General features: G+C 43.9%; 2 protein-coding genes across 12 annotated transcripts in view; one reads left to right on the top strand and one right to left on the bottom strand.

The window, feature by feature from the left end:
• The window catches only part of LOC111558578, a 47455-nt gene extending 32465 nt beyond the window's left edge, over window positions 1–14990 (bottom strand). Inside the window, exons 1-4 of one of the 5 annotated variants that reach the window (XM_045050289.1) lie at window positions 7737–10712; window positions 7338–7448; window positions 4903–5058; window positions 4038–4100 (exon numbers count right to left, since the gene is read on the bottom strand). In XM_045050289.1, the coding sequence (XP_044906224.1) occupies window positions 4038–4100; window positions 4903–5058; window positions 7338–7448; window positions 7737–7830 (424 nt within the window). In that variant the 5' untranslated portion in view covers window positions 7831–10712. The other 4 variants (XR_006592813.1, XM_045050287.1, XM_045050288.1 and 1 more) reach the window with 4 other exon arrangements.
• BPNT2 (3'(2'), 5'-bisphosphate nucleotidase 2) overlaps window positions 14915–27670 on the top strand; it is a 36720-nt gene continuing 23964 nt past the window's right edge. For all 7 annotated transcript variants that reach the window (XM_023248681.2, XM_006943232.4, XR_006592811.1 and 4 more), the window contains exon 1: window positions 14915–15553. In XM_023248681.2, coding sequence (XP_023104449.1) covers window positions 15164–15553 — 390 coding nt within the window. In that variant the 5' untranslated portion in view covers window positions 14915–15163. The remainder of the gene's footprint in view (window positions 15554–27670) is intronic.

Here is a 27670-nt window from a genome sequence, read left to right as displayed (position 1 = left end):
CACTCACACAGCGATGGAGACAGGCTCTTAATTACTCCTCTAGAGACTGGTTTTACTGGATCCAAGATAAGGGCCATAATACCTGGGATTCATTTTGTAACAGCAGCTAACATCTAACAGCCAAGTGCTGTGCTAAGTGCTTTATATAGATGATCTCTCTTAATCCTAGAGAAAACTCAACTATTACCTCGTGATTCCAGACGGGAACATTGAGATTCCGATAGCCTGAATAATTTGTCCAACTTCTTAGCTTCACTAAGCAACAGAGCTGGATGGAACGTATGCCTAAATTCTCCCCCCCCCCCCCCCCCCCCCGTCTCCTCTTACCTGCCTTGGGAAATTGTCTCTTCTTGGAAAGAAGTTTTTTTTTTTTTTAAAAGCCTGATTTCTGAGACATCCTTTTCAGATATTAAATTTACATTGGGTGATTGTAGGGTTGTTTGTTTTTTTGTTTTTTTCTTTTGGCCTCATTAAGCGCACAAAGAGTTTAATAAAATATTTTAAAATATAAATTCCTTTTAGTAGGTAACATGCAGGTTAAAGGAAACCTTCTTAAAGAAATATGAATGAATATTGAGGGTTAAGAATTCTGAATCCCAGGATTGGTAGTCTAGATCACGATGCGCTTAAGCAAAAAGTCAAGAAGTTGTATTTCAAGGAAAACAACCTATTGTTGGCACAAGTGAGAAGGTATACTAGCTGCAGGACAGGGGCCAAGACGGAGGCCAAGAAGTCTACAGGGCATGTTAGGATCTGAGAGTCTGAAGTGGGAGACCATAGAACTTTCCAAGGTCAGCTGTCGTAGTAGCCAAGAAGATACATGGGAGTAGCTTCCCCTACTGAAAACAAGAAGACTTTTCTGCAAAAAGCAACTTTGGTCGCCTGGCTTGACAGTCACATGCTATCCCACAATGTGTTTTCTTTTTTTAAAGCACTGTCTGGACTTAAACCAGCTTCACTTTTGGCAGTAGTGAGTCTAAAGAAATACAGCTGATCCTTAAATAATACATGTTGAAACTTGCACGGGTTATACCCAGATTTTTGTACAGTGTAGTACAGTTCAGGAAATGTGTCTTCTCTTCCTTCTGATTCTCTTAATAACATTTTCTTTCCTTTAGCTTACTTTATTGTAAGAATACAGTATATACTACATATGATACATAAAATATGTGTTGATCAATTGTTTCTGTTCTTGGCAAAGTAACTGGTCAGCAGTAGGCTATTAGTTAAGTTTGGGGGGGAGTCAAAAGGTATACTCAGGTTTTTGACTCTACAAGATGTTGGTGCCCCTGACCTGCTCATTGTTCAAAGGTCAATTGTAATTCTCTGGCTTCAGGAGATCCTGATCTCGGGGCTCCGTTTCATTAGCATCATCTTCTGAGGACGTCCTGTTCACACAAAGCTACCGACAGCTACTAACTAATGTTACCAGAAGCGAATGTTCCAGAGCAAACATGTCATCAAGATAATGTCCCCATATTAAGAATAAACACATTTTATAAATAGGTAAAGCCACCTGAAAGTTTTTAAAAGTTTATTTATGAGAAATGCATAAATATCCCAGTAAGCATGAAGGGAAGCCTCACTAACATCCAGTCAGGAGGCTGGAAGGTGGAGCCCTACCACTCAATGTCAGTTACAGGAAGAACTGTCAATTGCAGACCCCAACAGAAGAATGATCAACAAGAAAGAATCTTCAATTACAGGTCCCAACAGAAAAAGATACACATTGCATCTTTTATAAGAAATCAACTACCCCTGCAATTCAGTCAATGAGCAACAGTCATCACCCTGAACTCTTGCTTTTTTCCAATGGACTTTTATTCAAAACAACCCCTCCCAACTTCCTCCTTCTTCTCTATAAACGAACATTCTTCTTTGTTGGTTGGACTTGCCCGTGGTTTTGCTGTAGCTTCCATGTCTTGAATTGTAATTCTCTGCTCGTCCTGAATAAACCCGTTTTTCTGAATAATTGGCTGTTTTATTTACTTTTTATTTTTTTAATGTTTATTTAATTTTGAGAGAGAGAGAGAGAGAGAGCATGAGCAGGGGAGGGGCAGAGAGAGAGGGAGACACAGAATCCGAAGCAGGCTCCGGGCTCTGAGCTGTCAGCACAGAGCCTGATTCAGGGCTCGAACTTGTGAACCGTGAGATCGTGACCTGAGCCGAAGTCGGATTCTTAACCTACTGAGCCACCCAGGTGCCCTTGGCTGTTTTACTTTTGAAGTTAACAAGTAAAAAGTGCACGTTTCTCAGCCATGAGGAAGACAAAACCATTCTCCACATAGATTATGTGCTCATCAGGTGTCTTATGTTAGGCATGATTATCCTCCCATCGTTTCAATTTTGTGTTTATTAATCTTATGGTTAATATTGCAGGCTCCAGAAAAAAAAGAAAAAGGCCCTGAACCTTATGCATTATTTAAGAATTCAAAGGTTTTCTTAATCTTTCTTTATTTATTTTTAAGTTTATTTATTTATTTTGAGAGAGAGACAGAGAAAGTCAGCAGAGGAGGGGTAGAGAGAGAGGGTGAGAGAAAATCCCAAGAAGCTTCCACACGGTCAGCACAGAGCCTGATGCGGGGCTCAAACCCACAAACTGTGAGATCACGACTTGAGCCGACACCAAGAGTCGGTCGGATGTCTAAGCCACTAAGCCCCCCACCCAGACCTGGCACCCTCACCTGGCCTTTTTCTTGCTTTACCACTTCATCTCACAGCCCTGGGATGTCATGTCTCTTTCATGGAGTTCTGGTTTTGGAGATCGACACTTAGTAAGCCTCTCACAATATCTTCCAGTATTGAGGTGAATGAAATATTTAGATTCCTCAAAGTGTTAGATGGAAAAAAAGTTAGATGGAAAAGGCACGAAGCCCTGGTCCTTTCCGCTGCCACAGTAAAGACTTCCAGGACAGGGCAAGGAAAGTACAGCTGAGCAACGTGTTATTAAAAGGACACTCCAAGGGAGGAGCAGGCCAAGTGAGGAGAGACAAAGGCCCTAGAAACTCTAGGGTGTGGGCTTCTATCAGTTTCGCTTTTCCCCTGGCTTCTAGGGTTGCAACATTTGAGTGACAGCCCTGGATTATATAATAATTAGCCAACAGTCCATGTCCTTTCCCAAGATGTATTTAAAATACCTGCATGGGGTAGGAAATCGCAACATTTTGTCTATTCTAGGGACATAGGTCAGGTCTGCATGAGCACAAGCATATCAAACTTAACTCTCCCTGGGCCGGATGTTGTGCCCACAGACCCGCTGCCAGATGGGTGCAACGGGTGGTCCCCGGGCGGTCCTGGGTTGGGGCTGTCCATCCTCCTGTCGCTCACACCCAGCTTCCTGCCTAACGAAAGCGGCTGTACGTCGAAAAATTGCAAAACCAGGTGCACAAAGTCGTAACTGACTTTGGTAAAGGTTACAGTTAGATCCTGCCCGTCTTCAGTTACGACCCCGTTAAATAAGCAGCTTGCTGGGAAGTACAGGTCACCCCCACCCCCACCGTCCGAACCTAGAGCATTCCCACGAAACCTTTTGTAAGCCAAAATAGCCATAAAGGGAAGAAGCAGTTGTCATTAACTTCCATGGAAAATTCTTTGAGTGCTCCCAGACGCAAAACAATAAGCCCTCTTAGGCTTTTCTGATACCTTAGGACACATCTTGCTAACAGATGAACAAAAGAAATCGACATAAAGCGCCGATGCTCATAGACACAGTCCAGAGCTCTGGCGGCTGGGCTCTGAGATGCCGCGTGTGGTTCCTGGGGAAGGAGCTTGGCTGAGCCAGTCTCCCTGCTCGGGTGCACGCTGCCTCCACAAAGGCCCAACAGGTGCCAAACGATGCCAAAGACTCATCTCGCTTTTCACCTTTTTTTTTTTCTTTTTTTTTTTTTCCATAAAAACAAAAGCCCTCTTTGGATTTCCTTGGTTAGCGAAAACAGGTAATGATGTCGTAAATCTTTGGAAAAGGGGGGGCACACCCACCACGAGACTCAACCCATTAGCTGGACCCACAGGCGTGAGGCAAGCTCTCTCCTTCTTACCCATGTCGATTTCCCATTCTCTCTCTCCCCCAGTTTTGCTTGTCTTTCCATTGTCCCTGCGATCTGTATAAATGTAAGGAAAACGTGGTGCGCGTGTAAGCCGACATGTTTGAAATACACCCCCCGCAACCGTCTCCCTTGGTATGTGGGCAACCAAGAAAATGCAGGTCGAAGGAAGCAACGTCTTGCATTGGGGTCAAGCTTTCTTACCCCCAGAGCTTTCAGGCTGGCCTCAGACCCAGACAGCTACAGGGAGGAGGGAGAGGCTCACGTGGCCTTCATTCTCTGACCACTCTCCCGATGAACCGCGAAAAACAAGCCGTGGCCCACAGAAGACTTCATATGGTGATGTCCTGATCTGGTACTCCCGCCCTCTGGACGGCACGGAAGCCCGAATTCTGGCTTTTTCTCTCCTGGGGCGCTTTTGTGAGTTCTCCGAAGCCTTCTCTCCCCACTCTCCCGCTGGACACCAAGTTCATTTCCCTGGGTATTCCCTGCTGTGGGTGACGTGCTCTCCAGCCCGCCTTGGAAGCTGCGTCTGCCCGAGGCCTCCCCGTCACAGTCACCTTGGTGTGGCCAGCGGGGCGGTCCTCACAGCCAGGATCACCTCAAGGGAGCCCTGGCCTGGCTACTTTCTGGGCAGCTACTTTGTCTAGGACAGAAAACCCAAGTCTTTGTCTTGCCAGACTCTCGGAGCCCAGGCCGCTCCATGTAGGAAAATCTCTTAACCTTAAAACCTGGGGCACGTGGATTGTTTTTTTTTCCTCTAAACACTTCCCTCCAAACCCCTGTCATTCTGAGCCAGAGATGGGAGGTGGTCAAGATGAGCACCGCATTCAGCAACTAGCTTTAAATGGATCCTCACCCATCTTTCTCCTCCTATCATGCTCCTGGTCTACGGTGATGGTGAAAGGGAGGCATTGACCCGGATCCCGACAGTAGTTCTGGAAAGACGAGCTGGCCTGTCTTGAGGACATATATAGTCTCTTCGTTGCTCTCGGTGTTTGAATTTCGGTGAAAACTGCAAGACAGTGAAAAAACTTACTTCTAGCATCCTGTTGCATAGGTTTGAGGCAATTGGGCACCTCCCTCCCTTCCCCCCCACGCCCCCCGCCCCCGGCACAGGGCACCATGGAATCAATCAGCAACCCTATCTGTCCAGGTCTGTGCCAGGCAGCGAGGAAGTTATAAAGAAAAACTGGATTATAAGCCTTTGAGAACTAATCATCCCAATAAATAGAACTAATGGCGTTCATTCAAAACACAGCACATCGAGTCAATAGCAGTCCTGTGCCAGCTGGCACAGCTCCGTTAGGCTAGCCAGACCAGGCACGTGAAAAACTGGGGTGGGGAACATGCCTCCGAAGCCACAGAGCCTTAGTAAGGGAGGGGGCACAAGCAGGGGGAGCAGGGGCTAGCCTTAGCCTGTCCTTCCCTGCAGGATAACCTGGAACGTGCAAATACAGGATGCCGCCCGACCTCAGCCACTCCAGGGGGGCCAAAGGGTCACAGAATTCCTCATCCTCCGGGAAGGGCCTTCCTCAGCCAGAGACAGCCTAGGAAAGCCAATGTGCACCCAGCATCTGAGGAAAGCAGATGGAAGAGAAAAGCATAGCCTTCGCAGTGTGTGGGAAGCGCAAGTCAAGAATGGGAATTTGAGGGAAACGATCATTTGGTTGCCGGACTGTGTTTCTTCAAGCACAAGACACGAGATCACGTTAGTAGAGTACTGGGAATATCGTGCAGAAATAGTGGGGAAGACAGGGCAGGGCTAAGCTGAACAGGAAAGGTTAGGAGCACAAAAGAAATTCAGAGCCTGAGCCGTTGACAGGATGCTGGGGCGGGAAGACGGCCGACTGCACAGGGCTCGCTCGGAGCAGGGCTGAGATCTGGCAAGGCCAAGAAGGGCAGGAGGATGCACACCAGAGGGGAAAACAGCTTCCAAAACAGACAGAAACACCCGTAGTTATAAAGCACACACCGTCGTTAAGGGGAAGCAAAGGATTTGCTTTCCCTCTGCATCTTTGTTCCCTCTGCAGTCCCTGCCTCAAGAGCCCCATCCTGGACCTCGCAAGCTTTGGCCGAAATCTGCCCTACAGTTAGGATGCAAGCAGAGCACCCTTCCAGATTCTTTAGTGTGCATTTGTCTCCTCCTTCTACTTGGCTGGAGCCTTGCTGTGATTGATGGAGACACGTGACTTCACTTGTAAGCGTTGCCCTAGTTTTTCTTATCCAGGTCAGTCTTTGAAGGACCTTAGGTCACAAATCCAGCCAGACAGGGAACTTTATTCACCCTCAGGATTTACATGCGTTGGCTGCATGCGCCTGGGAAAGAAATATCCGTGCGCCCCCTCCCTGGCCATCTGCATTCTGGTTTGTGTAGCAGAAGGGCTGATTTTTCTCTCTCGTTATTTCATAGTTGTTTCTACCTGCACAAGTCAGTGGGGACAACAAGCTTGGCGATCATGCTAGACAGGAACTAAAGATGTTTCTTATCCTCTTAAGACATTATCAAGACAATTTTGTTGGAACAGGCAGTTACAGTACGACTGTGGCAATCTCCACCCCCCGCCCTATTTGGGGGTGTAATCTCCACCCCCCGCCCTATTTGGTCTCCAAGCAGTTACATTAATATCACATACAGGATCCGGTTTTTTGACTTGATTTGTTTGTCCTTCCTCCCTTCTAAAACCTCAGTTAAAAAATTTTTTTGTAATGCTTATTTTTGGGGAAGACAGAGTGCAAGTGGGGGAGGGGCAGAGAGTGAGGGAGACACAGAATCTGAAGCGGGCTCCAGGCTCTGAGCTGTCAGCACAGACCCCCAACACTGGGCTCGAACCCAGGAACCCTGAGATCATGACCTGAGCCGAAGTCAGATGCTTAACCGACTGAGCGCCCAGGCGCCCCTAAAAAAATCAGTTGTTTGAGGTATTATGTATATTTGATAAAATTTGCCAAGTTCAAGTATTCAACCTGCTGAATTTTGACAAATGTATAGAGTCAGGGAACCACTCCCACAGTAATAGTATGGAACACTTCTATCACCTTAGAGGTTCCCGCAGGGGTTTCTTGCAGCCAACCCCCTCCTCCGAGCCCTGTCCCTGGCATACTTGGTCCCTTTCTTAAATATGAAGAGGGATGCGAGCGGCCTAAAAAGTTCATGGTCACATAAATATCACCTGAGGCCTTTGTTCTTAATCTCCAGTAAATGCAATTTGCTGGTCATTTCCTAACTGTCATGCTGAAGAATCAAGAATCGTTAAAATCTATCTTTTGCCACTTATTTGGAGCTGAACTCACGGTCTTTGTTGACTTGCTCCGTGGACAGCGTAGAGAAAGTTTGCTCCGTGTTTCCAAAGAGAAGGCACTGTAATTGACATCTGTCTGGGGCTTCAAAGAGAGCAGTCTGAGCTTAAAGACAAAGAGATGCACCGTTGAAATTCAGTGCAGACAACTCTATCTCCTACCTCTCCTCCTATTATCTTTTGGTTAGACTTTAGTAAGATTTTGTGTCTGGGAAGTTGTCATCCTTATTCCATTACCCTCCGGGAATAAGAAGAGATGGGAAGTAATGAACAAAGCTAAGCAAGGAATGTGGGGAAGGGGCAATGGTGGTGCAAATGCAGTGGAGTGGAACAAAATGCATCAGAAGTCATTTTTGGGGCATGCATCAAGTGTTTTGGGTTCTGGGATACCAACCCCGAATAAGCAGTGGGGTCTTGCCCACCAGGAGCTCGCAGTTCAGCAGGGGAGGCAGCCATGTCATCAGGCAGTGATGAGATGATTGGATCATGCGATGACAGAGGCCGTGCTGTTGGTTACTGGAACGCGTACAAAGAGCCTGGCGTCCATTCTTACATCAGGAAAGCCTCCTGGAGACTGTGATATGCAGGCTTGGAAAGCATGAAGAGCTATAAAACCTGAGAATTTGTTTCTTGGGATTGTTCATGGTACTAAGCGATTCATAAAATAGAAATTGGGGACTTCTTAAAATGAAGTGGTATCACGCAGAAGCATGGAAGAAGTGAGAAACATTAAAAATGCAATCCAAATCAGGTTATATGCAAATCTAGGTGATTCAATGAATTCATAGAGAGAAAGGGAGGGAGCGAGGAAAAGGGAGAGAGAGAAACAGAGAGAGAAGAGAGAGAGAACATGCTACGCCACGGAGCACGCACTGTGGCAGAGCCTGAAAATGTGGGCTCTGCATTTGGGGGGCTAAGGGTCTTGCTGCCTTCCCAAGAAGGATTGTGTTGCCCACATATGGGCATTGTGTGGAAATCAGGCAGAATGGGAAATGGAAAACCGGGGTTCTGATCTGGCTTAGCTCTGGGGTAACTCAACTTACCTACCAGATCAAGGGATGGAGCAAAATTGTCTATTGTTTTAACCTCTAGAGGTTTCTAATTTGATGTTTACCTGGCAGGTATTTGTAACTTTGTAGTGAGGCATAAGGATGGTAAGATGTTACTTGAGGCAGTAATACACAGGCGATGATGGCTCTATCTGCCCATGGCTCTCTGCAGAGGAGAGCAACATCAGGCTATTCTTCAAGTGGCTATGGCTTTTGCCACGTGTATGGATGTTCGACGAGAGTAACCCTGCTTACCCTGGCTGAAATGACTAGACCAGAGCCGAAGACACCCAGGAGGATATAGTGAGAAGTACGGCATGCCAAGTAACTACCAGTAGGGGTGACCCAGTCAGAGCTTTCCTTGCTGATGTAAACAGGATGCACAGAAAAAACGTGGGTCACTGGAACCGCTGTTGTATTCTACATGACTATGAGTCCATCTTGAAGCACATCATGATCTGCTATTATAGTTTTAGAAGCACTGAGACACAGAATGAATCTAAATTTCTGAGTATATTGCTGGTGTTTCCCATTACTACAGATCTTCTTACATAAACCCATCTAGAGCAATCGGATTTGCTAACTATGGAAGTCCCAAGGACAAGCAGGAAGCTCTCTCTGTCTAAGGGAGGCTCCTGGGTGAAGACAGATGAGTAAGAGATTTCGTTCTGCTAAAAGACTAGGTGTTTCTGGAAGGTACTTTGTAGCATCATATAGTATTAGTAAGCAGATGCTGCAGAAAAAAAGACATTCTCTATTTGCTTTGAGACTAAGATGAAGAAATAAATTGGCAAAATTGGCCTTATGGTTAAATTGATAATGTGGGAATATTGGCTGAGATTTCACCTGACTTGCAGCTAACCAGTTAGCCTGCCAGTTTCATGGATGCTGGCAGAAGACACGAGACTCCTGGCTCAGAGACAAAGCAATTGTGGCATTCAGACTCAGCATTTGCGCTTGTTTCTCAAGCCTCACTTCCAACAGAGTGGCACTCAGAGGGTCCAGAGGAGCGTAACTTTGAGCTTAGGGACCTTGAGACTTTTATAATTGGCTGCAAGGCTGCCTGCCCTTATCTTTATTTTAATGTGTAGGAAACAAAGTTGTCCTTTTCTCTGGAGGAAGATAATTCTCTGTCTTTCAAGGCTGTTTGCTGTACAAACATCCTTGAAAGGATAGCGTTCTTGAAAATGGAGTCAGTGCCTCTGCTGGAAAGGCAAGCAGAAACAGAGACTTAGAGATAACTGGCTCCAAACAGTCACCCTTTAGTAGAATCATGAAATCAATGTAGAGGGTTTACACACATAAAAGAATGTTTCATGTAGTAGGGTAAGCATTGTTTAGGGAAACTTTTCCTTTGTTATATCTACGTGTAAAAACATTTTTTCCCCTTTTTTCATTGGCAATAACTTTGAGACACATTGGCTATGATATTATTAAATACATTGAGTTCTTACATTCCGGGTGACATCACTTGGCTTGCATTATACCCAAAACAGTGCAATAGCAACATGTATTATGTTGGGGTTTTTCTAATATAAATCATAAATACAATGCCATAGGCTCCATATTATAATCATGATTGATTCACACATTCAAATGCTATTTTGGAAACTAGAAAATTTTAGATACTATATTATGAGGGTTTTTTGGACTGATTAAGAAGGTAAATTTTACCTCAGGTTTCGGGTAGATAGTGGGCAAAATGTGCTTTATGAGTTTGGACCACTTACAGAACAAAACACAGTGTGGGGAAATTTACATTACTAACTGAATTGATGCTTTGCCAAGCATTGGATTTAATAAAGAGCACACACATAAGTTAACAAATATGTGACATCTTAACAGCTCCAAAGCAAATATGTATTTCATCTGACTTGTATGCCTATGAAACAAATGTTCTGGACAGAGAAAATGAATGTTGGGTCCTTCATGTATTTGTTAAATTCAAGATTTTTAAAAACACTTTACACAAAGGACAAAATTGCATTAAAACTAGTTCTTAAAAGTCCAGTTTCCACCTGAGTAGATATTTATGATATCTCTGCTTGGATATACAGAGATCTGAGTTCACATATGCAAAAGGTCGGAGGATAGAAAGATCTGCAAAACACCTACCTGCCTTCATGTTGGCTATATGGATTAGAGTAATTACAATATCAAAGAGTAGAAATTATACTCAGTTTTCTATACCTACCACACTGTTTCTGTTTAAAATAAGTATTCACTGTTATTATTGCTAAGGTCAGAGTCATAGTAGAAGGTTTTAGTGCTAACATATTATTTTATATTAATTGCTAACACATTACTTTATATTAATTGAAAAACTTACCCACTTAAATTGAGTATTTCAAAACCTTGGGAAAATCGATTTTAAGAATGAATGTAGATCATGTTTGAGAAATACATAAAATCTTGACATGTGAAAGCCATTGTCCCAAGAACTGTATGATCTGCTAAAGAGAGAACTTTAGCAGCAGAACCAAGTACCATTTCACCAGATCTATTAAAAAAAATAGAATTATTGTTTTTATAGGCTCACTTAAACGAGGAATATAAAAATAATATTTTTCTTGGAATATTGTAAACACGAAGAGGTGCTATGAGTTCATTGTTTTTTCTTGCTTTCTCAGAAAAGTAGTAACACCACTTTTCCACGGGGTTCAACTAGCTGGAATGTTTGATTAGTTTAACTGTCTGCCTGAAATGCTCTTTCAGGAGAAAAACAATACAAGAAAACTAACTGGCAGAGATTTCACCACACACACACACACACACACACACACACACGCACACACACGCACACACACACAATTTCTCCAAGATAAATTTTGGGGTTAGGAGTCATTCAGGCAAATCAAAACATGCCATCATTTAAGATGTTAATAACGTTCTATAGGGGCGCCTGGGTGGCGCAGTCAGTTAAGCGTCCGACTTCAGCCAGGTCACGATCTCGCGGTCCGTGAGTTCGAGCCCCACGTCAGGCTCTGGGCGGATGGCTCGGAGCCTGGAGCCTGTTTCTGATTCTGTGTCTCCCTCTCTCTCTGCCCCTCCCCCGTTCATGCTCTGTCTCTCTCTGTCCCAAAAATAAATAAACGTTGAAAAAAAAATAAAAATAAAAATAAAAAAAATAACGTTCTATAAATGGGTGTGATTTATTTCATACATAATGGATAGCATAAGGAAAGGTCATATTTGCAGGAAGGCAGTAGCATTCAGACTTCTAGGAGAGGTCCTTTGTCTGATGTAATCAAGACAGGAGTGGGTTGTAGACGCAAATCTATAAATATATAATAACTTGTCTCTCTTTTAATGTACGGTGAGTTTTCTTTGAGCACATTCATTAGCTGCACTTTCAACCACATGAGTAATGCATAATCTAAGACGACCAGCTTGCTTTCTTTAAAGCCAAGCAATCCGATTTCAGCACCTGTTTGAGCTTTGATGATTCTTTTTCGTCACAGTCGGGGACAGTTTTTGCCCCAACAACCGAAATTGGTGGTAATTTTTGTTTTTCGTGACTCATCTGGATCCCAGTCATTCAGCTTTCAGCTTTATATATATATACTCATATTTGATTGTTTTACATGATATTTTACTTGTGTTTGTAATAATAACCATGATGACAAAATGGGGTTGAAATAAAACTAACACTAAAGAGTATAGAAAGTTCTAGTAGTGGGAGTGAAAGTGGGCAGTCCCCCAAAAGGTGGCATTTATTAGGTGTAAACATGCTGGTGGTGGAAAGCAGGATCTGCCAAGCCAGTTAAGTGGAAAGTGGTTAAAGAAGTTTCTCCTGTGTGTCAATTCTTGTTGCTACTAGTATTTTTACAGAATAAGGCACTCATCATCTTCAACACCTAGAAAAAAAGGTTATTTTTGAAAGTCCAGTTTGCCTCAGTTCACAAACCTATTATTTTTTTAATTGATTGATTAATTTTATTTTAGAGAGTCAGAGCATGCAGGCGGGGAGAGGGGCGGAGGGAGATAGAGAATTCCAAGTAGGCTCCACCCTCGGCAAAGAGCCCAATGGGGCGGGGGGAGAGGGGCAGCGCTCCATCCCACCACCAACCCACCCTGGGACGGGACCATGACCTGAGCAGAAATCAAGAGTTGGATGCTCAGCCAATGAGTCACCCAGGCACCCCCACAAACCTATTATTTTCCATTTACTTTTATGTAATATTCATTGGTATGTATTTATTCTTTAGAGCCTCCAACATGTTACTGAAAAAGCAAGTTTCTTGCAATCAAATTCCTATGAAGGTTCTAAGACAACATCACTGTCCCACATGTAATTAAGTTTCATCTTCATCACAAAGTTTCTCTTAATGATTACATGTTATATATATATATATATATTTTTTTTATTTTTATTTTCAATGTTTATTTATTTTTGGGACAGAGAGAGACAGAGCATGAACGGGGGAGGGGCAGAGAGAGAGGGAGACACAGAATGGGAAACAGGCTCCAGGCTCTGAGCCATCAGCCCAGAGCCTGACGCGGGGCTCGAACTCACGGACCGCGAGATCGTGACCTGGCTGAAGTCGGACACTTAACCGACTGCGCCACCCAGGCGCCCCTACATGTTATATTTTATGAATATCTATTACGTATTACCTATCGTGTCACCTGGGTACTAGAACCCTTCTTGGAACCATGACGTTTAAACTCACTCATTGTTTTCAGGGCAACTTCTCCTTCAATTCTTTAATCTCTTCCCCGAAGTATAGACGCTCCAGAGCTTTAAGGATCCCTCTGGGTGTCTCATTAGTGCTTTGTATAGTGCCACAGTGAATGGGGTCCGCTAGTCCTTTCCAAGACCCTTGGAAAATATTCTTCAATTTATTTTTACAAACCTCGTCTATACTTTCCCCTGATGCTTTCAATATTTTCATAGCTACTCCCCAACTCCTATCTTTCGTTGATTTCAGAGTGTGGTTTGAGGTGGTTCAGTTGAACTTAAGCCTTTCTACTTCAACCCTGATCTTTATATTTACCTCTGGATTTGGTAGCCATAACTGCCCTGTGCCCTTCACTTTCAGCTTTCTTTTCAAAGCAGCTTTGCTTAATTGTGAATTTGTTCCCAAAAGCTGAGGAGAACAGTGCCAGATTCTTAAGATCTGGTGCTGTAAACACTTCAGAGACTGGTCCTTCCTTGATTTGTATTTGTACTTGATTTCGTGCTGTGATTATTTTTGAGCTAGTTACAGATTGCTGGCAGGGAAACCGCGCAATCAATAGTCTTTGTTTATTGCATCTATATAACCATATGCAAATTCTACAGATGTCCTGAACTCTGAGGAAGTGGTGAAGGTCAGCCTGTCTCTGCTGACTTGCCCAACAAAGGATGTTCAGAATCCATTCTGTGTACTTGCAGTATTTAAGGTCATTAGTGATTAAAGCCCATTTACAACCAATGACTTTTTGGCTATGAACTGTGAAACAGGCTGCATTTTAAGTTGATTTTATATAAATATCCTAACACTTGAGAACGATACTGCACATCTTAATGCTCACTAGCGACATGGAAAATAAACTTACTCATGCTTATAATAATATTACAATTTAGTAAGTACAGTATTCAGTATTCCTGCTAACGTATCGAAGGCAAATTATTTCAGGTAAAGGCTTCTGGAAGCCTTTGGAGGGCCTATATTGGCTCGAAGATTACATATTCCGGATTGACTGCCCATCCTGTGACCACCTTTATATCAAGTAGGCTTTCTCAGTTCCTCTTCCATCTCAACCTCTGGGAGGAAGGTGTGTGTCAAGTGAAAGAGCGTTTTCTTTCGTGATGAAAGCCCAGAACCAAGGCATATTTTTCAGCTGCGTAGAGGGTGGTTTATTCTGGCAGATGGAGGAACAGGGAAAAATCTATATAAACCTACGGATGCAAACGCATAAGCAAGCGTTTGGATCACCACAGAGAGACCAACAGAATAAAGAGCCAAGTAAAATTCCCCAGTACGGGAGAGGTCACTGCCGACCGACCTCTCCCGACGCGGAGACGCGATTTAAAGATACAGGCTCCGTCTACACAAGCGCTGGAGGAAACACACACACACACACACACACACACACACACACACGCACAAAACGAGAAAACAGACAGATCTGTCTGAAAATGGTTTGTCATTGCCTCCGTTTGTCAATAATCTGAGAGCGATGGGAAGTCTAGCCTATAAAACAAGCGGTAGACTTTATGTCAACCATGCGTCGTCGTTCAAAGAGAGATTTAGTTTCAATTTGCACAAGGCACTCGGCACCTTCCCTGCGTGGAAAAGAGCTCCGTCACACCCGAGAGCGACTTGAAAACCCAGCCACCGCTCCAGCCCCGCGCCACGCGGTGGGGCGTCCCACGGCTCCCGGAGCCCCGCAGCCCGCCGCCCCGCCCCCAGGATCAGCCCGCCCCGAGGGCGGGGAGGACGTGGCCCCGCCCCCGCCCCGCCCCCCCGCGTAACCCGGATACACACCCACGCTCGCCTTTCACCTCCCAGCCGTTGGCTAACGTGGAAGCGCGTCCCGCTGGCCGGCTGAGGAGCCCGGACCGCGTTGCCCTGGGCAGTTGGGCGCGCGGCCCGGCGACGGAGGGCCTCTCGGCGCGGCTCGGCCTTTCCCGGGAGGGAGCGATGGGGCGCGCGGGCGCCGGCGAGCGGACGCCGGTGTAAGACGCGCGGCGCCCGGCCCCGGAGCGAGGCGGCGGCGGCGGCGGCGGCGTCGGGCGCGGGGAGGCCTGTGAGGGCCGCCGCCCCGAGCCCCGGCCTCCCGCGCCATGGCCCCCATGGGCATCCGCCTGTCCCCGTTGGGGGTGGCCGTGTTCTGCCTGCTAGGGCTCGGCGTGCTCTACCACCTCTACTCGGGCTTTCTGGCCGGCCGCTTCAGCCTCTTCGGCCTGGGCGGCGAGCCGGGCGGCGGCGCGGCCGCAGGGCCCGCGGCCGCGGCCGACGGGGGCACCGTGGACCTGCGCGAGATGCTGGCCGTGTCGGTGCTGGCGGCGGTTCGCGGCGGCGATGAAGTGAGGCGAGTCCGCGAGAGCAACGTCCTCCACGAGAAGTCCAAGGGGAAGACGCGCGAGGGGGCCGAGGACAAGATGACCAGCGGGGACGTGCTGTCCAACCGCAAGATGTTCTACTTGCTCAAGACCGCCTTCCCTAACGTGCAGGTGGGTGGGTGCCACGATCGCCGGGCGCCCTGGCGGGGGGGAGAGGGGCGGGCCGGCGACAGCGCCCGCTCGGGGTCGCCTTGCGGGGAGACCTGCTCGGAGGGAGCCCCAGCGCCTTGACCCCTCTGACAGCTCCAGGTCGTGGGGCCCTGGCTCCCATTTTTGCAGACGTGGAGCTCGAGACGCGGAAGTCTAGGTGCTCAAGGTCGTACAAACAGTTGACACAAGAGTTGGGTGAGGTTGCAGGTCATCTGAGTCAGGGCCCTGGCCCTTCTGGCCCCTCCCCAGAAACGGGGACGCGCTTCGTGCCTGCGATCGGAAGCTCGGGGTGCCGGGCCGGCCTTGAGAGGCTGGGAAAGTTAACTTCGGCCCCTGCTGCGGGCCCTTCTGCAAAATGAAGGGGTTGGACTAGAACCCCCGTGGCCCTCCAGCCTTTCTTGATGTACTTGCCGGAAGGATAGTTTCTGTGGAACACGCGTTTTCTGCCGGACCCGCCAGGAGCTAATTGGGGACCGAGGACGGTAGAAGTCTTGTTGCGGAACTGTTAGTTCGCAGGGCAACGTGGGAGGTATGCTTCTGGCTTACTTGAGCCGCAGAGTGATCAGGACCCTCTTCAAGGCGTGTATTTGGGGAGCTCTTCAAAGAAGGCTTCGAAAGTCTATTTCCCAGCCACTTCGTTTCAGCTGCGCCCCCCTCCCCGCCCCCGTATTTTCTACAGAGAGTAAGAATTGGAAAACCTTGGCCTTTTATTTGGGTGCGTTTCTGGGGAAGGAATTGACATCTTCGTAGGTAAATCCAGAATTGGGGATTTGTTATTCATACTTTAGGAATTCATCATTTTAGTGGAGCTGCTGTCGAATGAATAACCCTTTTAAAAATGTATAATAATTCCAGAGGAAGAGCTTAACTTAGTGTAGCAGTGCTTTGGAAGCGTTATGTGCTAACTCGTTTTGGCTACGGGGAAGAAAAATTGTTTCCAGTGGAATTTTATTAATTAGATAAACAGTGAAATCGAAACCCCAGCTTCTTTGGAAAGTATCTGACCTTTTACTGTTGTTCTTGGAAGAGTTAAGCGAGTATTGTCATTGTAGAATTACCTGTTTTGTGTAATCCTCCCTCCAGTCTGTCGTATTACTGCTTGGGTTCTCTTTTTTCCTCTTTCCATCTGTCATTTTTTTCTTACTGCCTTTTTTTTTTTTCTTTCCTTTAAAAAAAATTTTTTTTTCAGGGGGAAGGAACATTGGCTTCATGTCATGAGCCGCTGGCTACCAGATGTTATTGACACAAGAATTCTCAAACAAGACACAGAACGTTTATTCTTCTTTTGTCCTACCCTGCTTTATCATCACAAACAATACTTATCTTGGGTTTGTACAGATATGTGTACCTTGCGTATGTAGGATCCGCCGGTAGGATATTTTTTCTCCAAGACACACGGTATCCTCTTAAGAGTTTGTCGAATAAACAGAGGAGTTTCACAGAAGTTGATGCAGAATAGTTACATCAGTAGAAATGGTGACCCTGTCTTGAATTTATTTTAGGCACCCAGATAATGGCACGCAGGACTTCTTTGGATCCTGACAGCAACTTTAGGAAGTAAATTTTATCGATGCCCAATTTGCAGACAGGAATGCGGGGCTCGCAACACTCCATGGTTTATAGGAACTATCGAATGCTTCATTTTTAGCTAGATCTTTCGGAGGCTGTTTAAAACTTATAGCGTAATTCCCTAGGGAAAACCTAAACTTGTAGAAGATTAGAAGCCATGGTAACAAAATATATCAAACAGAGTTGAAATTCGTTTTTTTGAAGATGAAGACGACGACATTCTTAAATACCAAAAACACGTACCTGCGTGCCATATGTGTTCACGTGTGAACCAAACCTTCTGCTTTGGGGAACTTCCATAGGTTTCTGCATTTGTTTTCTCACTTCTTAGCAAACGCGAAGGGAATGGCTGCCAAGTGGTAACGCTGCATTTTATTGAACACAAAAGCCAGGCTTTCAGAAGTGCAGAGGTTGAGGGCTCTGCCTCCACGTAAAATAGCTTTTTGTTTTCTTGTGACTGAATATTCACACGTTCACCTCTAGTGTTGGGCTTTTGCTGGTGTCGAGGAGGTCACATTTATTTCTACAATGTCCAAGTAGAACGTTGGACATGTCCTACTTGTCCTCTTGCCAAGTGGTGTCCTCTTGAACAGCCTTCGATCACTGCGTTAAGACTAGAGGCCAAATGTTACAGCCATCTGTGTAGACACTCAGCCCTGGATTCCTTCTTTCCCTCTCATCGTCCCCCAGCACCCGGAAGGTAGTCCTAGACGTCTCGTTGGTTTTGAAGCCTCACCTGGATTTTGGGGGGTAACGATTTTAAGTCCAGTCCCACTCCGTTTACTTCCTTGTGGAAAATTAGCATTGATCAGCCACAGATGCTTTCTTCTTTTATCCTGATGCCCTGTGCAAATAGAGAGAGGTCTCTTACTTTTTACCACCCTTTTCCTGTCTGGAGTCCGAGGCTTGAGGTTTCCTATCTCACGTTTATTCCTCATACAAGGATATACCACGTGTCACTCTAGAATACGCATGTGGGGGTAGTTTTGCCCTCAGGGGACATTTGGCACAGTCTGGAGATTTTTGGTTATCACAGCTGGAGGTGGAATGCTACTTGGCCTCTAGTAGGTAGACCGTAAGCATCCCACAATGCATAGGACAGCTCTCCGTAACAGAGAATGACGTAGCCTAATTTTTCAGTTGGGGCCAGGGTTGAGAAACCCTGCTCTAGAGAAGCGAGTGTTATCCTAAGAAAACTCCAGTTTGGGCTGGGAGCCCCGGATTTCCTTTGGTGTGCAGCCTTTCTTCTGTCAGGGATCTTGGGAGAGTCCCCAGGCAACCTTTCTTCTCTTCTTAAACGCATGGGCTGTGCTTGATTTTATTATGTGAAAATACTAGTAGCTGCAGCTATTTGTGCGGCACTTTGATTATATTCTTCTGGATGGTGACGAAAAGGAAGGCTGGAGATAGTTTTCTGGAGTGGATTTGCAGCTACAGAACAGACACACTTAGGTTTATAGTTTCAATTTACTATACAGGGAACTCTGTATTTGAAAGGCTCCTGTCCTCAACTTTCCTTGTTCAAAGTGTTTTTTGTTTTTTGTTTTTTTAACGTTTTATTTATTTTTGAGAGAGAGAGAGCATGAGCTGGGGAGGGGCAGAGAGAGAGGGGGACAGAGGACTCAAAGCAGGCTCTGCACTGATCGCAGCGAGCCTGACGCGAGGCTTGAACTCGTGAACCATGACATCATGACCTGAGCCGGAGTCGGACGCTCGACTGACTTAAGCCAGCCAGGCACCCCAACTTGTTCAGTTTTTGACGATGATTCATTTTATTTGAAGATCGGGCATGCTACTCCAATCTGATAGGAGTCTTGGGCCTGTGCTTCCTTGACCTTTAAGATGGGAGTTAAACTCTTCTCTCAACAGCAGTACTCACTGGAAAAGTTTGAGAAGCTTAATACAGCGCTAAGAACACTTGACTTGACATCTTGTCCAGTCACCTGCCTGTGTAATCCTGGCCAGTCATTTCACATCTCTGAGCTGCAGTTCCCCTTCTGTAAAATCTAGATAACTAGTAAATTTGATAATTAGTGCAGACATAAGCACTGCAGACAAAAAAATACAAGTTGAAAGGAGCTGGCCCAATAGAGGTAGTAGGATAGTAAATTCCAGTACCCTGATGAGTCTGAATCTGATGCACTTGGGGAAATCACTGTGGAAGAAATTAGGAAGGTAATCACATGGCGAGTTCACTCAAAGAGGGTTGGAGCTAATCTTTAGTTTAATCCTAAAGTACTAAAGAGGTCCAGATTTACCTGACTTTTCTTGAAGCCTGCAACATGCCATACTTTGTTTGGGCTGTGGCCATTTGGAGGTGGGTGAGACCAGTTAGAAGTATGTTAAAACAGGCTGTGCAAGAGATGAGGACCAGAACTCAGCTAAAAGGAAAGTTATACTCAGCTTGATTTTCTGGCTAACGTTTAGTTAGTCCTCAGTAAGTGACAAGCACTGAATTAAGCTTTGTATTACCGCCGTTAATTTACTCTTGACGACGACATAGGAAGTTAAGTACTATTGCCCCCATTCTGCAGATAAAGAAATTGAGGCTTGGAGAGGATAACTAATTTACCAAGTGTTACACAATTAGAAGATAATTTTAGCCTCTCAGAGATTGACTTAGTGATCGGAGAATCATCTCAGGTCCATTTAATGCTGTAGATAAGGCAATATAGGAGGTATAACCACAGTGTATTCTTAACTAACCTATAGTGCTTTGAGTGATTAGTAGAGCTCAGGGGAGACACTTGGAGAATCGTTTGGAGGGGGTAAACCAGCTAGGAGGTTTTCTCTAGTGAGAGATGATACATTTTAAATTGCTGTGGTCACAGAAAAGAGCGAATTGGAAAGATACGGGATAATTTCTAAGGATGTTCCGAAAACGACCCCTTTGTATCTGATTTTCACAATTGGTTTTGAAGAGTGGGCGATGACAAGTCAAAGGGGGCAGATTATGAGTGCCATCTTTGACGTGTGAAGTTAGAGTTGCCTTTGATATGGCTGAGGGGACATGTTAAGGAGGTAGTCGAATATATCGGTCTGAAGCTCTGGAGACACATCGGAATTGGAAATAGGAATTTGTAGTCATCAGTGTTGTGATATTAATTGAAAGCTGTTGTGGACAGGATTGCTTATGGAAAGACTATATTGTGAAAGGGGAAGATCAAGGGCCTACAGCCAAAGATAACGCAGATTGAAAATAATCATTTAACAAGAATAATAGCATCCAGCTTTTATTCAATGCTTACTCAGTGTTAAGCACTATACTAAGTTTGTTTGTTTTACCTATTCTGTTTCATTGATTCACCCAAAGAACCCTGTAGGGAGATGTGTTTATCATTCACTTTTAGCAGCTCAGAAAGCTTAGGGGACCAACCTGGATAAAGTCACATGCCCAAGAAATTGAGGAGCTGGCAGTGATAGAACACATACTCTTAATAGTGGTTCTGTGTGGTGAATGGTCACTGGTGAACTTTGTGAGAACTTGCTCGGTGGCTGGATGGAAAGGAAGCAAAACTGAAAAAGATGGGAGGTAAAAAAAAAAATGGAGATAGTAAAGACAAGGCTTTCAAGAAATTGGACTCCTAAGGAGCTTGGCTGGGGTCTTCTATGGGACTAAGAGAAGTTTCTATGGATTTTTTTCTGGTATTGTTTTTAAGGTGTGAGACAGACGATAGAGCGTGTTTAATTATTTATGGATATATATCTGAAAGATGGTATTGATAGTAAAAAACTTCTGAAAAGGTTGAAGAAGACAGGTAGAGCCATGTTTCTCCATCTAGAAAATAGTTATTGAATGCCTACTATGTGACAGGCACAGTGTGAGGCACTATATGTAAAAACATTTTAGGATATAATGATTCATGGAAAAATGTAGTGAATGGTGTCTTCTTAGGACATTAACCAAAATCCTCTGCAGCCCCAAAGTAACTGAGCTTTCATATGAATAGCTTTAATTGTGTTTTGGAGTCTTGATTTCCTATTCTACAATTCCTGTTGAGGACTGAGACAGAGAGGCAGTAGCAATGATGGAGGGAGAGTAGATTGAATGGAAAGGGTTTGGGGGAAGAAATGTAAGTATATTGGCAAAGAATAATGTTGTCAACTCAGAAGTATTTATTTAACACCTACTGTACCAGGGACTGGTTTAGGCTCCAGTAATGAAGGAAATTGTGTCCTTGAACTCATACAACTTATGTTCCGGTAGGTTGAGCTCTATAGTACACCTGTGATCAAATAAATTGATCTCAGATACTGATAAGGGTTTTGAAGAAGAAAAAATAAGACCATGTCAGAAGAGTGAGTGGGGCTTCTGCTTTGGCCATGATGGTCAGGGCAGACCACTGAGAGGCACTGTCATTTGAACTGAGATCTGAAGGATAAGAAACAGACAATCCTGCAGAGATTTGAGAAAAGTGTGCATGAACAGAAGAGAAAAAATTAAGGAAACACAACGTTGCCAAAGGAACATAATTTTCTAGTACAAAGTACAAAGGCCCTGAGGCCAACGGACCAGAAAAAGACAAGTCTGGAGTGTAGTGTAAATAAGGATGCAAACAGAGAAAGGTTACTGGGGCCAGATCATCCGCACCTTTGTAGATGATGGTAAGGAGTCTGGATTTGACCTCTGTGCAGTGAGAAACCACAGGTGTTCAGCAGGGAGTGACGAGAATCTGCTATAGGAAGATGGCGGGTTGCTGGGTTGCAAGGGGAAGCTCCATTAACGGCAGTGATTTTGTCCATCTTGTTCATTCTTCTGTTCCAGTACTCATAGCGGTTTGCAATACGTGGCCATTAGTAGCTGTTGAACGAATGAATGAATCCGTGAATGCACTGTAGGAGGCAAGAGCAATTGAAGGCTATTTTAGAAATCCAAGTGGGGGGGCCTGGGTGGCTCAGTCGGTTGGCCGTCCGACTTCGACTCAGGTCATGATCTCGCGGTTTGTGAGTTCAAGCCCCGTGTCGGGTTCTGTGCTGACAGCTCAGAACCTGGAGCCTGCTTTGGATTCTGTGTCTCCTCCGCTCTGTGCCCCTCCCATGCTCATGCTCTGACTCTGTCTCTCAATAATCAATAAATGTTAAAAAAAAAAAAAAAAAAAAAAAGGAAATCCAAGTGAGAGATAGATGGCGGCCTAAACTAAGATTTGCTTGGTATACATAGTTTCGTGTATTTAGAACTGGGGGTAGAATTTCCAGGACTTAATGGCTGATGAAATGTGGAAAAGAATTGAGAGAAACTTAACCGTTTCTAAGGCCGTTGACAATGTCGTACGGTGGGTTTATTCCGTTTGTGGGTGTGTAATGGTGGCAGCAGGTTACAAATAGCAGTTGTGCAGAAGCAGGTGGGGACACCGGACTGATGTTCTTGTTCTCTTGCTCCGTTTGTTTCTTCCTAACCTGACTCTCAGGGAAGATGTTTTTAGGAGCAGTCCCATACTTTGTTAGGCCATACTCATTTGAAAGGATGTGGAGAAGCTGGCTTGAACTCTAGGCAGAAATCTTCATCCTAAGGCACGGTGGTTGCTACCCACACTCGGCACTGCCATTTTTGTAAGCTGTGGTGGTCAAGACCCAGAAACTACTTTGTGTTTTCTGGGAGGCACATTTGTTGCTTGTTTTAAGTTTATTCCATGGCGTTTGCTTAGTGTTACTCTTACATTCCCTTATATGACACAGCCTAAATTGTGTTCTCATTAAGTATGTGGGCCCTAAAGCTATAATACTTTAAAGTGATACCTGCAAGATGGTAGAATAGGAGTTCTCTACGGTCATTCCCTCACAGAACATTGATTTTGGTAGTCATCCACAGATAAGGGTTCCTTTGTGGGCATCTGGGAGTCCAGCAGAGATGTTCCAGCACACCATTGGGGCAAAAAAAAAAAAAAAAAAAAGAAGAGATACATTGATGAGAGTGAGAGAAATGTTTTCACTTCACTTTCACCACACCGTCTCTCAAGACAGCACAGCTCGGTGCCAAGAGAGACCCCCTGAAGCCTGCAATTTCACCCACAGGAATGTGTGAGTGAGTGTCTGGCTTTGCCAGCCATGCAGGACACTGCCCACGAAACCACTTCTGTCTCTTGTCACCTACGTCCCTGAAGTGATCTGCAAGACTGAGGGGTTGGGAGAGGCTGTGGGAACACATAAACCACGGCTCATCTAAAGGGATGCTCTTTGTAGACACCCATCAGGAAGGCTGCCCACGAGTCGCTGGGGAGTCCTCACCATTAGGGCCCCTCAGCTGGCTCGCAGGCACCCCCAACACTCTCCATGTCTTGCCCAAACCCAGTCCGCTCGCCCACCTTGGCGTGATTTTAGCATGTGCTCCCGTAGACAGCGAGACTGAGCCTTTGTAAATGGCCAGCAAACAAGTGCGGAAAGCCAGCAGAATTGCGGAATTGGGAAAAGGCTCACAAACTTGAGCATCTCAGAGTACCACCCTAGAGAAGACAAATGGGAGGCTCCTAGTCCCTGGGTTGGTTTTGTGGGATTGAGATAAAGCTTATAATCTTAAGAATTTACCCTCCAAGAGGGAACAAGAAGTGTGGAGAATGCATATCTGTAGAAAATGTTAGAGAAAGCCTTAGAATCCCACATCAGGCTCAAGGTGAAGATAACTCTCACAAAGTCATTCAGTAAAGACTGGAGGAGGTGACTACTTCTTTAAATGTGAAGGCAGCAATGCAGGGCTTCAAGGAATACAAAATGAATGAATGAATGAATGAATGAATGAATGAAGCACAACATTACCACAGGAATATAATTTTCTAGTAACTGACCCTCCAGAAACAGAGATCTACAAATTGCCTGTCAACAAATTCAAAAAATTGTTTTAAGGAAGCTCAGTGAGTTTAAGAGACACAGACAACTCAAAGAAATCAGGAAAGCAATACTTGAATAAAAGGGGAGACACAACAGAGACAGAAGTTAAAAAGAGTGGAGAAACTTGTGTGCATTATGGGGGACCATCAAGTGTAACTTTTCATACTTTGGGAATCTCGTAAGAGAGACAGAGAAAAGAGCAGAAAGTTTATTTAAATGATAGTGGCTGAAAATTTCCCAAATAAGAGAATGTGACATCCAGGTACATGAAGTTCATAAGTCCAAAAATTCAACTCAAAGAGGACTTTATTGAGACACATTATAATAAAACTGTCAGAAATCAAAGACCGAATTTGAAAGCAGCAAGAGAAAAGAAACTCACCTGATACAAGGGAACCCCTCATCAGACTATCAGCAAATACTTCATCAGAAACCCTGTAGGCCAGGAGAGAGTGGGATGATATGTTTGTTCAGAGTGCTGAAAGAAACTGTTAAAACAAAACAAAACTGCCAATCAAGAATACTTTACCTAGCAGCACTCTCCTTCAGAAATGAAGACTAGATCAGGATTTTCCCAGACGAATAAAACCAGAGGGAGTTGACCACCAGACCTGCCTTATAAGAAATGTTAAAGGGAGTTCTTCAAGCTGAAATGAAAGGATCTAAGTAGTAACATGAAAACAAAGTATAAAATTCACTGGTAAGTATAGAATTAAATTCAGAGTATTCTAACGTAATAGTGGCATACAAGACACTTTAATATAAAAGTTAAAAGAGTGTTTTTTAAAACTATAGAGCTACAAAAATTTGTTAATGGATACACAGTATAGAAAGATGTAACTTACAGCATCAAAAATAAAATGTTGTGGAGGCAAAGAGGGAAGAGTTTATATGGGATCAAAGTTAAGTTATTATTGACTTAAAATAGACTGTTATAACTATAAGATACGTAAGTTTCATGATCACCACAAAGTAAAAACCTCTGATAGACAAAAGATACAGAGAAGGGAATCAAAGCATACCACCGTGGAGTATCATCAAATCACAAAGGAAGATAGCAACAGAGTAAGAAAAAGAACAAAGAAGCTACAAAAAGCCAGAAAGCAATTAACAAGGTGGCATTGGCAAGTCCACATTTGCTAATAATTATTTGAAATGTAGGTGAACTAAATTCTCCAATCAAAAAACAGTTAAGTGAATGGATTTAAAAAAAAAATAAAAAGACCCACCTGTATGCTGCCTACAAGAGACACACTTCAGCTTTAAAGACACGCATAGGATCAGAGTGAAGGAATGGAAAAAGATACCGCGTGCAAATGGAAACCCAAAGAGGACAGGGTAGCTATAATGGCATCAGACAATATAGACTTTAAGTAAAAAAACTAACAAGGGGCAAAGAAGATATTATATAATGAGATAAAAGGGTCAGTTCATCAAGAGGATATGACAGCTGTAAATACATAGGCACCCAACATCACAGCACTAAATACATTGAGCAAATATTATAAACCTGAGGACGGAAACAGACAGCAAAGCCACAGTAGTAGTAGAGACTCCCAGTACCGCACTTTTACCAATGGATAGATATCTAGACAGATTATCAATACGGAAATGATGGACTTACACTACACTTCAACTAAGAACTGGTTGAATCTTCTCTGAAAAGAGAAGATTAACAAACCTTTGGCTAGTCAAAGATAAAAAGATTCGAATCTTCTATAAATTCAGAAATGAAAGCGTACAACCGCTACGTTACATACTGATTGCTACAATATACAAATGATCAAAAGAGATCACTACAATTACAGGTAAACAAATTGGGTAACTTAGAAGAAATGGATAAATTCCTAGAAACAGACAACCTAGCAAGACTGAATCATGAAGAAAACAGAATAGCTGGACAGACCTGTAAGGAGATTGAATCCTTAATCAAATTTCCCAATAAAGAAAATCCCAGGACTAGATGTGTTCACTGGTGAATTCTACCAAACAAAAATTAATACCAATCCTTCTCAAAGTCTTTCCCAAAATTGAAAATGGAACACTTCCAAACTCACTTTATGAAGCCAGCATTACCCTGATACCAAAGCTATGCAGGGACACTATAAGAAGAAAAAATTACAGGCCATTATTCCTCATGAACATACATCCAAAAATCCTCAACAAAATACTAAAAAACTGAACTCAACAGCATATTAAAAAGATCAGACACCATGATCAAGTGGGATTTATCCCAGGAATGAAGGATAGTTTCAGTATATGCAAATCAATCAATGTGATAGACCACAACAGAATGAAAGACAAAAATTGTGTGATTATCTCAAAATAAAAATATAAAAAGCATTTGACAGAATTCAACACTTTTTCATTATAAAAACTCTCAACCAAGTAGGTATAGAAGGAATATACCTCAACATAATAAAGGCCATATGTGACCAGCCTGCAGCTAACATGATACTCAATCATGAAAATCTAACAACTTTCTTTTAACATCAGAAAGGCAAGGATGCCCATGCTTAGCACTCCCATTCAACATTGTACTGGAAGCCCTAGCCAGAGCAATTAGGTAAGTAAAAGACATAAAATGCATCCAAAGTAAAATTGTTTGCAGATAGCATGATATTACGAAAGAAAACTCTAATATATTGTTAGCAAAATATTGTTCAACTAATATTAATACTTCATTAAAGTTGCAGGATACAAAGTCAGCAAAAATCATTATTTTTCTTTTAAATGTGTTATTTATTTTTGAGAGACCACATGAGCAGGGGAGGGGCAGGAGGGGGGGCACGGAGGATTCGAAGCTGGCTCTGAGCTGATAGCAGCGAGCCCAACGTGGGGCTCGAACTCATGAACCATGAGATCATGGCCAGAGCCGAAGTCTGACGCTCAGTGGACTAAGCCACCCAGGCGCCCCTGTATTATTTCTATATATTAGCAACAATGAACTATTTGAAAGAGGAATTAAGACCATTCCATTTACAATAGCATCAAAAACAATAAAGTACCTAGGAGTAAGTTTAACCAAGGAGGTGAAAGACCTGTATACCAAAAACCGATGAAACTAATTGAAGACACAAATAAACAGAAAGGTATTGCATGTCTTGGATTGGAAGAATTAGTATTGTTAAACTGCCCATACTGCTCAACACAATGTATACATTTAATGTAGCCCCTGTCAAAATCCCAATGGCATTTTTCAAAGAAATGGGATAAAATAATCCAAAATTCACGTGGAACCACAAATGACTCAAGTAGCTAAAGCAATTTTAAGCAAGAAGGACAAACCTGGAAGCATCCCATTTCCTGATTTCAAATTCAAAGCGATCGTAATCAAAACAGTGTGGTAGTGGCATAAAACGTACATGTAAACCAAAGGAATAGAATAGAGAAATAAATCCCCACATGTACATTTAACTCATCTTTGGCAAAGCATCAAGAGCATACCACTGGGAAAAGATAGCTTCCTCAATAAAGGTGCTGGGAAAGCTGGCTGTCTATATGCAGAAGAATAAAAGTGGATCCCTGTCTTATACCACTCACTCATCAGAAACTAACTCAAAATGCATACAAGATTTCAGTGTAACACCTGAGATATAAAGCTCTTTGATACTGGTCTGAGCAAGGATTTTTTAGAAAAGACACTAAAAGTACAGAAATCAAAAGCAAAAATAAACAAGGAAAATG

The sequence above is a fragment of the Felis catus genome, chromosome F2 (assembly GCF_018350175.1).
Source record: "Felis catus isolate Fca126 chromosome F2, F.catus_Fca126_mat1.0, whole genome shotgun sequence".
NCBI lineage: Eukaryota > Metazoa > Chordata > Mammalia > Carnivora > Felidae > Felis > Felis catus.
The sequence above is the reverse complement of the archived record's forward strand: the minus strand, read 5'-3'. Positions and strand labels throughout refer to the sequence as shown.